At 45.3% G+C, this 13,422-nt stretch overlaps 1 protein-coding gene across 1 annotated transcript; it reads right to left on the bottom strand.

Annotated features, from left to right (window-relative positions):
• Positions 1-3,125: 3,125 nt before the first annotated feature.
• On the bottom strand, positions 3,126-10,701 carry GPR50 (G protein-coupled receptor 50). The gene is made up of 2 exons (XM_009889322.1): positions 10,551-10,701; positions 3,126-4,196 (listed from the first exon to the last, which is right to left on the bottom strand). The coding sequence occupies exons 1-2, from the start codon at positions 10,699-10,701 to the stop codon at positions 3,328-3,330; spliced, it is 1,020 nt and encodes a 339-aa protein (XP_009887624.1). The 3' UTR covers positions 3,126-3,327.
• Positions 10,702-13,422: the final 2,721 nt, after the last annotated feature.

Below are 13,422 nucleotides of genomic sequence, written 5' to 3'. Positions count from 1 at the left end.
CAGGTGGAACTGGCAGAGCGTGGTTTAAGCTGTGGGATCTCCTTGAAAGCTCAAATTTGGATTAAAGCTAGATTCCTACACGGAAACTCTGACCCTACTCAGGATTCCAAGTTTAAGACACACTTCCTTTTTTCTGTAAACAAATCTTAACAAAATAAACTCTCTGTACCCTGTTAACCATTTCCTAACATAAAAATAAGGAGCTGCTCGGGTAGTCTTAAAACAAGTCAGTATAAAAATCTATCCTATCCTAAGCACTGCCTCTGTATCAAAGTGCTAGCAAACGGCACAGTGTTTGCTGTTTGAAGCCACGTTCCCTGCTTTTCATGTTTCATATTGCAAACCTCAGCTCCAGCAGGACTAAGCTCAGGACTCCAAGCGTGGCGGCTGAATCACCCCAGCTTGAGGCTTATTCTTGGGCAGCCCTCACTTATACTGCGACACCCAAAGCACTTCTGAACGCGTCGTGCCAGGGCAAGCTCTCTGTGCTGTTAGATGGATGGTGCCCATTGCACACCCATCCCCACCCTGCGGGGTGGTGGCAGGGTCTCCACGGGCAGGGAGCTGCTCAGGAGCCACCCCACACAGCAGGTACTTAGCCTGTCCCCTGCAAAGACCCAGACAGGAGTCGGGCTCAGACCCTACAGCAGAAGATGAGCAGATTCCCCCGTCACTTTGCATAGTTTGGCTCAGCAGTGACACGCTGCAAGTCATGGGGAGATGCTCTATCATGCTCCTGCTGCTCCCCTTCCTACCAGGTGCTAGCAGAGACTCGCACAGCTTGCCTATTTTGGGACCTCTTTGGCTTACTTGGTTTGGTTCAAATGCTCGCTGGCTGTTACTTTGGAGCCTGAATAAGAAATAGTGCAAATACAAGCTTAAAGAAAAATAATACCACATTGCCTTCACTGAACTTTCAGTTAAAAAGGCAACGATCCATAAGATGAAACCCCAGTTGTGGGGTATTGCAGATATTTGGCAAACCTGTCCAAGATTCTTCATGATTGTCTTAAAGGAGTATATTTGGCTTGGCACTGGATGCTTAAAATTATTTGCTAATGTGATTCTCGCTAACACTGTTATGGCTAATTGCAAACGACTTTGAAGACTAGTCACAGAACACGGGACATCTCCTTGGCGTGATGGGACAAACAGTCCCTGCAGTTGTGGATTCCTCAGTGCTTTTCTTATCCAAGTTTGACTCAAAATGATTTTGTTTGCATGGAATGGTGTGAATTCATCCAGACTGGTTTAGCTGGAAGGCAAACGGACCACATTATTTCTGAGGGTCAAGATACCTTTATTTGGCCATGCTCAGGCAGATGAAGAGGCCAAAACAGAACTCAGTTTGATTCCTATTATGGGAGGCTGGCTGCGGTGCATTTTAAAACAATAATCATCTGAAGTGGCTGAGATGTTCAAGTCTGAAACTTCATGAAGTGCCAGGGTGCCCTAAAAATGCAGAGACACCCCCCCGCTTGCATGGCAGCAACCTTCGCCACGTGGCAGCACGCACACCGCAGTCCTCACTGAAGCAATCCCCCATGCAATGTTTCTTGGGCCACATCATAAAGGGGCTTAATTTCTCTCAACTCTTCTTCCTCCCAAAAAATCAGCGGAAGGGACATTCAGCAACAAGTTGCTTTCCAAAAGCAATGCTCAAATGGCTTGTTAACTTCACTAAGGATTAGGCACTTAGCCTGCTCGGGTTTTTTGTACATCCTACATACCTCCATCCCTAGGCACCTGCACGCTATTGCAAAGTCTGGTTCTGTGTTTCAGGGTTCGGCCCTGGGAACTAGTCCTGCGTTGATGATGATCGAAGAGAGAAGACTGCACTCTTTGACCAGGAGCCGGGCTGACTGCTGTCCTCATTAGACCCATGGGGCTCAGACCTGTTCCTCTCCATCACACAGCTCCCGCCGTGCCTCCCAGTACACCGGCATCAAGCCAGGTTTGCTAGCTTGAAGATAGAGTTGCAGCAGGAGAGTTTTACCTGTTGATTTTGTGGGACTGTTTCAAAACAGGAGGCACACATTTAAAACCATAAGGAAATTAATTCGCAATGAAGCTAAGGAAAAAAAGGAGTCGTATTTACAGACAGCTGCCATCACCGCTCTCACACTCCATTAAAGAAACAGCTTTATCTTTGCCCATGTGCTTGCTTCTAATTACTGGTCTTCCCAGCACTGCAGGACATTGTTTCCAATGACAAAGATGGCAGAGTTCAGGCTTTAACTGAGAAATGATGTGTGAATATACTTAAGTAGTTTTCCTCTCCCAGCTCCATGAATTAATTACAGCTTTGCACATGAATAAAAGGCAAAAGTTCTCCGCTTTTTTTTTTTACTCCCCCATCAAACTCACGTTATGTGGTGGGCAAAAGGAGAGATGTTTGGAACAAACACTTCTTTCCCCTTCTCCCTTTGTCTGCAACTGTAACTATTACTGGAACTTAAAAGCCAGCGTCTGCATTAAACAGATGTGACTCTGCTATGTTCATCTTTTTTGTGATGTTCATGTAGCAGGGACTTCTGAGAGATGTTTGGAAAGAATGCTGGCCATGACAGGATACTGCCTAAATTAGAATCAGGCTCCAAGTATCTTCCTGCAATTAGATTATGTCACATGTTATACTCCTACTCATGGCCTGGGAAGGAGAGTGCAAGCGTACTTAATATCTGTAGATATTCAATTAAAATGAGTACACCAGACCCTCACTAGGTCTGGCTTTTGACTGCCTCACATCTAGCCCAGGCTAGCTTCTAAACCTTAAGAGAAAAGAAAAGAGAAAACGAAGGCACACACAGTGGAAGTCATCATGCCCATATGTATGCCTGCTGGCTAATACTCTTACCTAACTGAAAAAGTAGAGTCATGCAGTTTACACTTTGTTTGCTATAGTTTGTATTATATTAATGCTAAAAAATAGCCTTCAGAGGGAGGGGAGAAAGGTTTGTTTATAATACATGGCAATTTTGCTGGCTCTTGAAGGTTGCATTTCATGCACAACTGCATTTCTCCATGCACTCTGGACGCTTCCCTTTTCAAGGGTATTGGCATGCTTGTGGCAAAAGCAACCAAACCGATTAATTAGGCACATGGTGAAAGTTAAAAAAAAAATAAAATAAAAAAATCAGTCATTTCCATTCTGAAAATCCTTACTCAAAGCCTCGATGTCGCAGCAATTAGCTAAGCATGAAAGGCAGCAGCCTCCTGTCTTGCATGAGGGGCCCAGCAATACCAGCTGTGAATTGCACACATAGAAAGGCTCTTATATATTATATATACACAACTGTAATCCAGCATAAATCGTACTGTTCTGACTCATAAGTGTATTTCAGCTTGGTTGTTGTTGTTTGTCACGGCTGGGGATGGCTTGCTTTTCATCCCTTCTGTCCCACCCTTGGACACATCGATGAAGAGCAATCTGGGAGTCCGGAGCGTCAGCAGTATCCTTTTGTACTCCTTCCGGAAATTCTGGTTAAGAAGCCCATAGATCACAGCATTGAGGCAGCTGTTAAAATAGGCCATAAAATAGCTCAGGACGAAAAGCCATTCTGGAATGTGCGGCTGCACTTTTGAAGGATTAATTGAAACAGCAAGGCCAATAAAGTTTAACGGTCCCCAGCAAACAGCAAAAAGGACAAAAACCACAAACATAGTCAAGAAATTCCGGATGTCAGCTGCTCTGAGTTTCTGCTTGCAGTCTTGTCTCACACGGTGTTTGACTTGAATCACCAAAATCCAGATCCGTAGGTAGCAAAACGTCACAATGGACAGTGGGACAATGAAGTGAACCACCACCACTGTGATGGTGTATGACGTACTCACCGTTTGGGCAAAGGTGCAGGAGTAAATCCGGGGGTCATACTGCAAGGAGCCAACGAAGAAGTTTGGCACAATTGCCACCACTGTGAGTATCCAGGTCAGGCAGAGATAGCAGCAGGTGTTCTTCAGGTTGAAGAGCTTATCATACCGAAGGCTGTGGCAGATGTAGCAGTAGCGGTTGATTGCGATTGCCGTGATATTGAAAATAGACCCGATGACACTTAAGCCCATCAGGAACCCACTTATCTGGCAGTGAATGTTTCCCATGGTCCATCCATTATGGAAAATGGCACTCAAGATCAGAGGGTACGGATAAACTGCAACTACAAGGTCTGCAACAGACAAACTGACGACAAAGATGTTGCCTACAAAAAAGGAGAAGAGACCGTGAGAGGTTAGCGTAGGTCCAGATAGACAACTTGCAACTCACAACTCCTCTTTAGGCCTAACTCTTCTCACGGGCTTCACTCTACCCTCCATTTGGAATTTGAAACCCTAGAAAATAAGACTTTGCTCTGCTAGTGACCGCAACGATTAACCTGCGTACTCCTCCTTTAGAAATTTCTAAACTGGAAGCGCTACCCTTAACTCAGCTATAGCTGTGGGTTAGGTTCCTGCGTTCCTCTAAGTTATGTAGAAGAGAAGGATCTTGCTCTCCTTGTTAATCTGCCAGCACGACTGTAGTCACCAGACAGCCATCTTGCATTCGCTGTCCTGCGGAGAACTTCATTCCCTTAAATACTATATAGGACACAATACTTTCTATAACATCACATAGTGACACTTCACATAAGCTCTGTCCATCGTGGGGCAAAGAACTGGGGCAGTGGTGTTCAGTGTTTTATGCACTGCACTGACAGCAGTTGCACGGAAAAGGTCTTTTTTGCTCTTTTGCACATGAACAGGTATATTTTCACCAGAATTTCTGCAGTGTTCATGCTAAGGAGTGTGTGTTCTTCCAGAAGCCGTGATGCAGCCAGCCTTTTTTTGCTTATCTTATTTGGTATGTTTTCCTGTTCCTTTAATATTAAAGTTGTCCAAAGCAATACGGAAGGTCAATCACTCCTACACTGTCTGGGTCTGGGCAGGGAATATGATTAATAAGCTGCTGTCAGCCATCTCAGCAGAGTATGTACTGCAGGTTGTCCATTTAGGCTCTAAAACAAAGAGAGTTGAGAGTCTGTGCAAATATGAAATAATTTAAGCCTTGCTGGATTGCAAATGGCACTTTGCGTGGGACAACAACTGTCAACTCCACGGTGTGGAGCGGCCTCCAACGACACGGGCAACCAGTGACTTCCTAACAGCAGCTACTGCTCGTTTTATGAGTCTGGTGTATTTTTCGGTAGGCAAAAAGCCTTTCTGTTCAGTTTGCCAGTCAGAGCAGAGGAGTATATTAAGAAAGGGACCTTGAGGTCTTTTGGGAACTGGTGTAACATTGCAGTTAGAGGACAGCACACTAGAAAAAGTAGGGTTTTTTCCTACCTCTACTATCTGCAGGTATATCTGCAGTGGCAGGAAGGAAAATATCACTAGAGTAGCAGTAGAGGCTATGTTTAACACATTTAAGGTGTTAACACCTATGCCCCTATGTGTTGCAGGCAACATCCCAGCCCGCTGATCACACCTGCAACTTCTCTTCAAATCCTCATATCCTGCTGTCTACAAGATTATATGAAAATAACACTAAAAAGAGGTCTTCTTCTGTAGTATCCATGAAAGAAATCTCAGATCTCAGTTCAGCTGGGTCACTGGCTTCAGTATTTGGAAAATACACCCCAGGGCTGGCAGAAATCATGGCCGCATTGCCATTGCAGTTGGCTTATTGCTATGTTTGTTGCCAACAAAAACTATCAGGACAAGTCAACAGTTCATATCAGGCAGCAGAGCCGACTTCACGCTGACTGGAAAACAGTCCAGACTTGAGAATAGCCCACGGCAGTGTGGAGCTGAGACAGCTGACACAAAGCGTCATTTTAAAATAAATATTAGCAGAGGTCATGTGAAGTGCTGAAATCTTTCGAGAGAGATACTTCACATACACAGGTTTACCACAGCATACAACTTCTGTGGCTGTTGTGCCTCGGTGCTGCTTTTTTGCTGATTTAATATCTTACATAGAGCTTTTTAAAGTGCAGTCACTGATCCTGGTCCCCATATAAGTAACTCTATTTATGCCTGCTGTCAAGGGCAGAACCACCTGTGGTCAGGCTTAGCACTCGCACAAGCACCCCAGAGAGGGAATGCTCTTCTGCAGCAAAACGTTTATTCATTCTGTCAAAAATATGTCACTTCAACAAAAAGCAAAATGTGTCCCCAGCACCAGAATTTCTTTTTGGAAAGATTTTCCAAAACAATTTTCAAGACAGCAAGATAGAGAGGTATCAGCAAACTGATTTAGGAGACTTCCAGAGGATGCTGGAGACAGACTCCACTGACGTGACCACAACCCTTCCTCTTCACTGGACCTGTCCCACTTGGATATACATTTATATACACAGGCAGTCGGAGAGCAAGCCTCTGCATTTGCTGGGGATGAAAGACAGCCACATTCACCACCGAGTTCTGAATCAGGCAAAGCAGAACAAAGCTGGATATTCCCTACTTAAGACAGCACATCAGCGGATTTAATCCAAAGCTTAGCAAAATCATAAGGAAAATGATTAGCCTCACATCCCTGCCAGCTGCTGGGAGAAATGAGCAGTCTCCATCAGTCTTTCTTCACTAACTTGGATAGCTGGGAGGAAGTAAAAATATTGAGGAGAAAAAAATCTATAAAAATAATATTCCCAGGATGGACTTAGTAGCTTGGATTCAATCCAAGAGCAGACTATTGTGTGCATTATTTTGACACCACTTCATTGCATGTTGCTCCAGCAGGGAGAAAATGAGACTGTTTTATCAAGACAAGAATTAATAATCTCCTCCTTTACTTGGAAAGCAAACCTGCCATCCTCTGCTCTGTGCTTTCACCTTGCAGTCTCGGCTCTCCTATCAGCTAGAAGGGCTATCACCCCAGCAGGGTGTCGGGTCCCTGAAAACAAGGTCAGAAAGGTTCACTCAGCACTATTTCACAGAAAACAAACCCATCTTCCATTTTATTTGGCAATGTGGTCAACTTCCTATTTTTCTTCTGGTGAGATGAAGGTGAAGGTCAGACCCGTATAATAGCCACTTGCCAGGCAGTCCTGAAAATCAGTGTGTTTTTAACGACTGAGTACTGAAAAGAAGATTGCATGCCTCCAAACACACCCTTCAAAGTATGGAAACGGGCTGCTGGCTAATTATTAAAATAAGAGTAATTTGAGTTAAACATTGCTTCAGCCTCGCAACCATTGGTTTGCTGTAAGACCACCGTGTCCTGAGCCCTGTGGCCAAAGGCTCATTTCCTTGTCCTCTGTAGGATGAGATCGGACCCTCACTCCCAAAAATATTGCAGAATGGGAAGCCATCTAACGTGCAGCTTTTAGGGAAGGTAAAGACCAGTCTCCTGCCAATGATCATCACTACTGTTTTTTTTTTTTTTTTCCATTTTTCCACTATAAAACAAAGGAGCCCTGCCCATAAATAATACCAGCAGGACTTTATCTCAAATTTAAAGTTATCTGCTTCTGTGACACTATTTTCAGATGTATCTTTTTGTTGGCTTGTGACTATATTTCCTTATTAGCTTTCACATTTTCCATCCCATTTTTAACTTCTACTTAGTATAAATTGGTTTGTGTGCCACTGTGCTCTCTCCCCCAGTGATGGAGTCCTACATGAAGAAGCACAAATTGTGGAGAAAGGCGAGTCTGTCACAAGCATACCAGTAACACAGTCTTGGCCACCTTTTCAGAGACACTTTAAGGGTTTTTTTACATTACAGAGGTCCAACACAAAGCTATAGATTATAGAGGTATGATACACTGTTCACAGTGTAATCCACAAATTTTTGGGGGGAAAATAAACCCAACCTGAAGCCCAGCAGCAAGCAGAGCAGATTAAAAGCACGTGTGAGTAATATAAAAGGGAATTTATCCCAGAACATTTTCTGCCCTGGAACTCCTGCCTTTGAGCTACCCTCCTCCCTCCCGTAGTCCTATGGTCCTGTGTTTGCTCACTCCAACAGCCTGCTCCTGTATTCCAGCAGTTCCCTGGCCCTGCCTTTCATTTTGCCTGAATTATCCAACAACACAGGTTATCTGAGGATTTACTGTCAAGTCCTGGTGCTAGGAAATGAGGAAATACTGCAACGAGTTCTGCAAATCAATAAACCAACATACGTAAAGGTCTTCAATGGCAGGCTGCCCGAACAGCACCTGACTTCATACAAAGGGACATCATTCTTCTATACAGATTACCGGAGCATCGCTGTGCAATACAGTGGTCGTTGGCCCTGCCTGCCTCAGGAGGCTGTTGGAAATCCCCCGCTGCACAAGCTGCGGTTGCAGAGACCTCACCTCTCCCTGCTGTTCCCACACAGCAGCTCTGGGCTGTCCTTTAGGACACACGGGCTGCATTTTAGGTATTCTGAACCTAGAACTGGGGTTAAAAGGCTGGGGGGGGGAAAGGAGGTAAAATATTTTTCTGAAAATTGGCTATTTTTCTACATGTCAAAATGTCCAAAGCAAGCACCCAAAACTCTCGTTCTCTGTTATCCATATAAAACTCTCTTACGCTCACATTCCTTGCTGAAATATTACAGAACTGTTTGCTTCAGGTTATCAAGATATAAATGCCCAATGCAGCCTGAAGTTAACACCGTTATCTGTAAACCCAATGCTGAAATTGAAATGTCCTGAGTGACAGGAGTTGCACCAAAGCAAAGTGACAGTTTTGTGGACCAACTTCTGCTGGCCTGGCAGAATCCAGCTCCAACTGAGGAGGAAAGAGGGCTTTGCTGTCGGGGTTACCCCTTCCTGCCAGCCACCTTGCAGGCAGCTGAGTTGCTCTCGAATAGCCGGTGCCCAGCACGGCATTTTGGGCAAACAAAGCCCCAAACAACAGCCTCAAGCCCAGCAGGTGAGAAGCTGACCCATGTGCCTGATGGACGAGTACCATGGGGACTCACTGCCTGACCAGTCTCCCCGCTGTCTCAACCTCTCCCCAGCAGTGACAGCAGATCCCGGCGTCTGTCCAGCTGCAGCCAGAAGAACAGCAGGTAGGAAAACCTACGTTGAGAAAAATGTGCTAAGATACACAATGACACAATGCTAAAAGTTTACTGGAGCGACTGGTATGTTTGTGGTGACACCTTACTATTTACGACTTACAATAAAAAGTCTTAAACTTTATGTTTGCCCTTCTAGGTTTTATGAAAAAGTCAACAGACTCATGTCTACAGGGAGATAAACTGGAATTAAGACTCACATCAGCCCCACAGAGATATAATAAGGTTCGGTAAACAATTTAACAGGCCATGACTGTAAAGCAAGCCTCTGATGACCACTTACCATAACCTAATACTCTCTATTTAACCTTCCAAAGCTTATGCTCACTGCAAAACAGAAACAAAATGTACTGTTTGCCCCAAGCAAAAAGATAAAGTCATAAAAGCTTTATTCAGCACGCAACAACTCTTTATTAGCTTTGATAGCCTCCTTTTCTTGTTTGTTTTTACCTGCCACTCGCTGTGCGTTTGCTTGTATTTCCCTAACCTACAGTCTGCGGACGTGAAGTGCATGCTCAGTTCTGCAAACTAAATGGCAGTTCATAGAAAACACTTTCAGACCAATTTTGTTCTTTTTACAATATAAAGATACCATTGAGCACATGCAATCATATTGATCGTATAGCGCTGTAATCTAGATAATAATACCATGGCGTTGGGGGGATCCTGATCCTGCAGCCCTCACTGAGAAGCATTTCCTACATCACAAACTCAAAAAGATCACTCTGAGAAAGACTGTGTTTGCACCGTCAAAGAGCATTAAGAGCCATCCTTCTATAAGGGACGAGAGCCCATGTCACCGCTCCACGCCAGCGCTTGGCTTCCAGGGCACTATGAACACCGCACACGCAGCAACAAAATGGCACATGAGAAATCCCAGACCGTTAATTGTTGTCTCTTTTCAGCATTCTGATAAGCACTGATGCCCCTGACGCGCCTGTACAACAGCCCAGTGTGTACTTACCCATTTTGACAACTGAAAATGTTTGACAGGGGAGCACAAGTGAAAAATCAGAGAAACTGTCCCTGAGACCCAGGCAACAGGGAAGAAAAAAAAAATAATCTGCTTTTAGTTCATTAATACACAAATTTTAATTGTGGATTTTATTTGTGCATTGAGGGAGTCTGCTCAAAGATAGGAATTAAAAAAAAAAAAAAAAGACAGAAAGGAAAAAGGCTTCAATCAATTATCTGTTATCATTACTCCATCAGGATTCAGAGGGGGATAAAGCGTGGCTTCCTGCAGTTAAACAGGCAGTGCAGTTGGGCTGCCAGCTGGTCTCAAATTCTGACTGCGCTGCATAAAACGATACAGAGGGTAATGAACAATCAGGACAGGAGGTATTGCCAGCCCACAGCATCCTTAGGATGTAAGGTTACAAAACATGGAAATATCCAATTTAAGGACACCATGAAGGTCCTAGACAAAAGCATAAATGTCCAGAACAATTTAACTTTTTCCTGGCAGAAGTCCTTCGAGATCTCTCAGCGCAATCGTGAAGCCAGAGAACAGCGGTATGCTCTGGGCTACCACCCGTTACCTGGTTCACTGGTCATCGTTCCCTACGGGAAAACCGTGGGCGCTTGGCGCTGCTCCCTGCCTTGTGCCAGCCCTGCGTCCATGCACGAGCGAGGCCGAGGTAGAGCTGGAGGCAGTCCCCAAAGCCATCTCGCAGCCTCCTCCTGCGCCCTTCCGTCACCAGGCGTTTCGGCATCATGACCGCAAGCTTCGTTAGCCATCTCATTGGTATATCGCCACGGTTGCGTGAAAGCTGCCTTCCCCTCTGGACCGGTGAGAAAGGCTTGCCTCCAGGAGGAGGAGAAAAACCCCACAGTATCTACCGAAGTAGAACGGACCAGCTCCCAAGCACTTCAATTACATATTTTGTTATGCGCCATATATTATTTTGGCTGAAGGAATTGCTACACTGCCAGGCGGACGACTGGATTACTGGGTTTTAGAGTTACTTTTAGGTCATGACCTTTCAATTGTATTGCTGTCAGATGCATATTTGAGCCATGCCTTCAGCTGCAGCGAAGGGCAATCATTTGCAGCGTTTACACCCCAGACATTCATAACTTCCATTTGGCTAAGGCCGGCCAGATCCAAAATCATATCGGAGCTCAGAAGTCTGTGGAAATACACTGGAAATTAGAGACCAGCCCTGCTCGGGTGATTTCCTATCTTTCCTTATATCAGTTACCATTACATGCAAACAGTGTAAAGGAGGTGATTTTTCCCTTACGTGTGACGCAGATGGTGGCGGGATATTCACTCTCGACTGAATAAAAATGAGTTTAATTACCTCTTCTTCTGGACCTTTAAGAAGGGGTCCATCCTCTTTTGGTACCAGTGCAGAGTGACTTCCCCATTTTCAAAGTTCCAGGCATTTTAAAAACAAAAAGAAATTTTTAAACCATCCCAGAGAAATGCTGTTTGGAATGCTTCCCCCTGTTACTCCACAGTAATCCTAACATGTCCCGCTCAGCTTAGGCACACCCTCCCAAAAAGATGGTCTGAAGATATTATAAAGAAAGGGGGAACTATGTAAAGTTGAAGTTTTATCTACCTCCAACAGTTTGCAACTTTTTAAAAAAATACCGTTTTCTGTTCATTTATGTGCTTTTTAATGACTTCTTCCTGTGTTTTCCTGAAGTTCTGACCCTTCGCATGAGGGAAAACCACGGTGCTTCAATTCTTCTGGATTTCTAAACTTAGATCTTGTTAGTGTGATTTTTTTCCTGGAGGCAATTATGGCAACTGGATCTGCTAGTAATGGAGGAGGAGTAAGTGGTAGTCTCAAACTGGCTAAAATACATATAAAAAAATGCTAAAAGTACCCCTTCTGGTTACGTGCCCCAGTCCTGTCATTTAACTGTCATATCCATCAAACTCACAGCCCGCAGTAAGGCTACGAGATAGCAAACCAATCAACTTAAAAACTCCGTTCCTCCCTGTATCACTTCCAAACGCTTGGGGTAACGATGGGCTCGGAAACACCACCTGCCTTCACAGCACATCCCAGAAGGCTGATGGAGAGCCACTGGTGGAGGCAGGAGGCCCCCGGGGCCGATCTCCAATGTGACCAAGCCAGAGGAAGCCTCGGCACCTCCATCAGTGCCAGCTGAGCCCGCACGGCACTGGCTGCGGTGCCTCACTCTGCAAGGACAGCGTGACGGATGGCTACCTATTCCCTGCGGCAGCTTCTCGTGGGAGATGGCAGGTCTTTGGGAAGACACTAAATAAAACCTCTCACAGCTGTAGGAGAGCGTCCCGGTGCCCAAACACCCACTTGACACCCTGACTGCCTGTGCCACCCTCTGAATTCTAGCGGTTTACCCTCCTTTTCTGCCTGAAATCCCTGCTGAGTGCTACTATGTGATTTTAAGTAGCTGCCTAATTCCCATCCAGGCTGCGTAAGGAGTGCAGGCTGATGCCCTTACGCACACAAGCACAGAGACGAGCGCTACCAGCCCACGTTAACTCCAAGCCCGTTATTTATCAACCGGTTGGTAAAGTGCTCTGAAACAGGAAAGGCCCCAAATAAACACAAATGTGAATTACTGCCAGCATCCACTGAACTGACAAACCAGCATCCATCCTCTCCCAGTCCCGGCAGCTGTACCACCACCATTTGCCATCTGTTACTATTCTAAAATAAAATCTGTGAACTCAGGCTCAATACGCTTAATAATGCTCTTTTGCTATCGGTGCCAGTCAAAGTGTGTTTCTGGCCTGGAAAGGAGCTATGTGCAAGCAACCGATTCCTCGGCAGCCGACAGGCAGAGCGTACAGTCAGATCTGAACACACAGCTGATTTTAGTGATAAAAAGCATGTCCGACTGCGCCGGTGAGCCCTGCCGAACCAGCCCAGCTGAGCCCAGGAGCTGGCTCCTGCTCCTTCTGCTTCACCAGCAGGGTTTGTTGACTAAACCTTAGTGACAGCACCAGTCACTGACTACACCCATGGACCTCCGCTGCAAGGGGCAGGTGTTACCCTGCCACGACTAACAGCTCATTTTGGCCTCCCAGCCCTGCAATCCCAGGGAAGAGTCTCTCTCCAGGCCCAGCTCTTTCCGGTTAGTTGGTGGGAATGGGAGGCAACATTTTTTCCTTGTAACTCTTTCGAATTGTATATGGAAATGATGAAGCTATTAAAAAAAATAAATCACCACACAAAAACGTTTCTATCAGTGAAGGATGTTTAGCCTTTAACTTATTCTGCACCAAATCTCGCCCAAGTCTGCTACAGGCAACACTTTTTCAGACTGTGGCTGGTGTGTTGGTTAAGCATTAGGGCAGACTGAAGAAGCTGTGTGAGATGAGGACTGTCCAAGGCAAAGAGGGGGAAACTCAAAGCAGCCAGCTTTCCTATCAAGACTTAAAGGTGCTTTTTATAAAGGTTCTTTGCACACACACAGAGGTTCGTTTTCAGGCT

This window comes from Charadrius vociferus, unplaced genomic scaffold, assembly GCF_000708025.1.
Source record: "Charadrius vociferus isolate BGI_N301 unplaced genomic scaffold, ASM70802v2 scaffold7, whole genome shotgun sequence".
Classification (NCBI taxonomy): domain Eukaryota; kingdom Metazoa; phylum Chordata; class Aves; order Charadriiformes; family Charadriidae; genus Charadrius; species Charadrius vociferus.
Note: the sequence above shows the minus strand (reverse complement) of the source record. Positions and strands in the feature narration are given on the sequence as shown.

Excerpts from the sequence above, each read along its gene's own strand:
- GPR50 (XM_009889322.1), bottom strand. The coding sequence starts at position 10,701 with ATGATGCCGAAACGCCTGGTGACGGAAGGGCGCAGGAGGAGGCTGCGA. Across the intron at positions 4,197-10,550 it reads CAAGCGCCCACGGTTTTCCC|GCAACATCTTTGTCGTCAGT; the intron begins GTAGGGAACGAT and ends CCTTTTTTGTAG.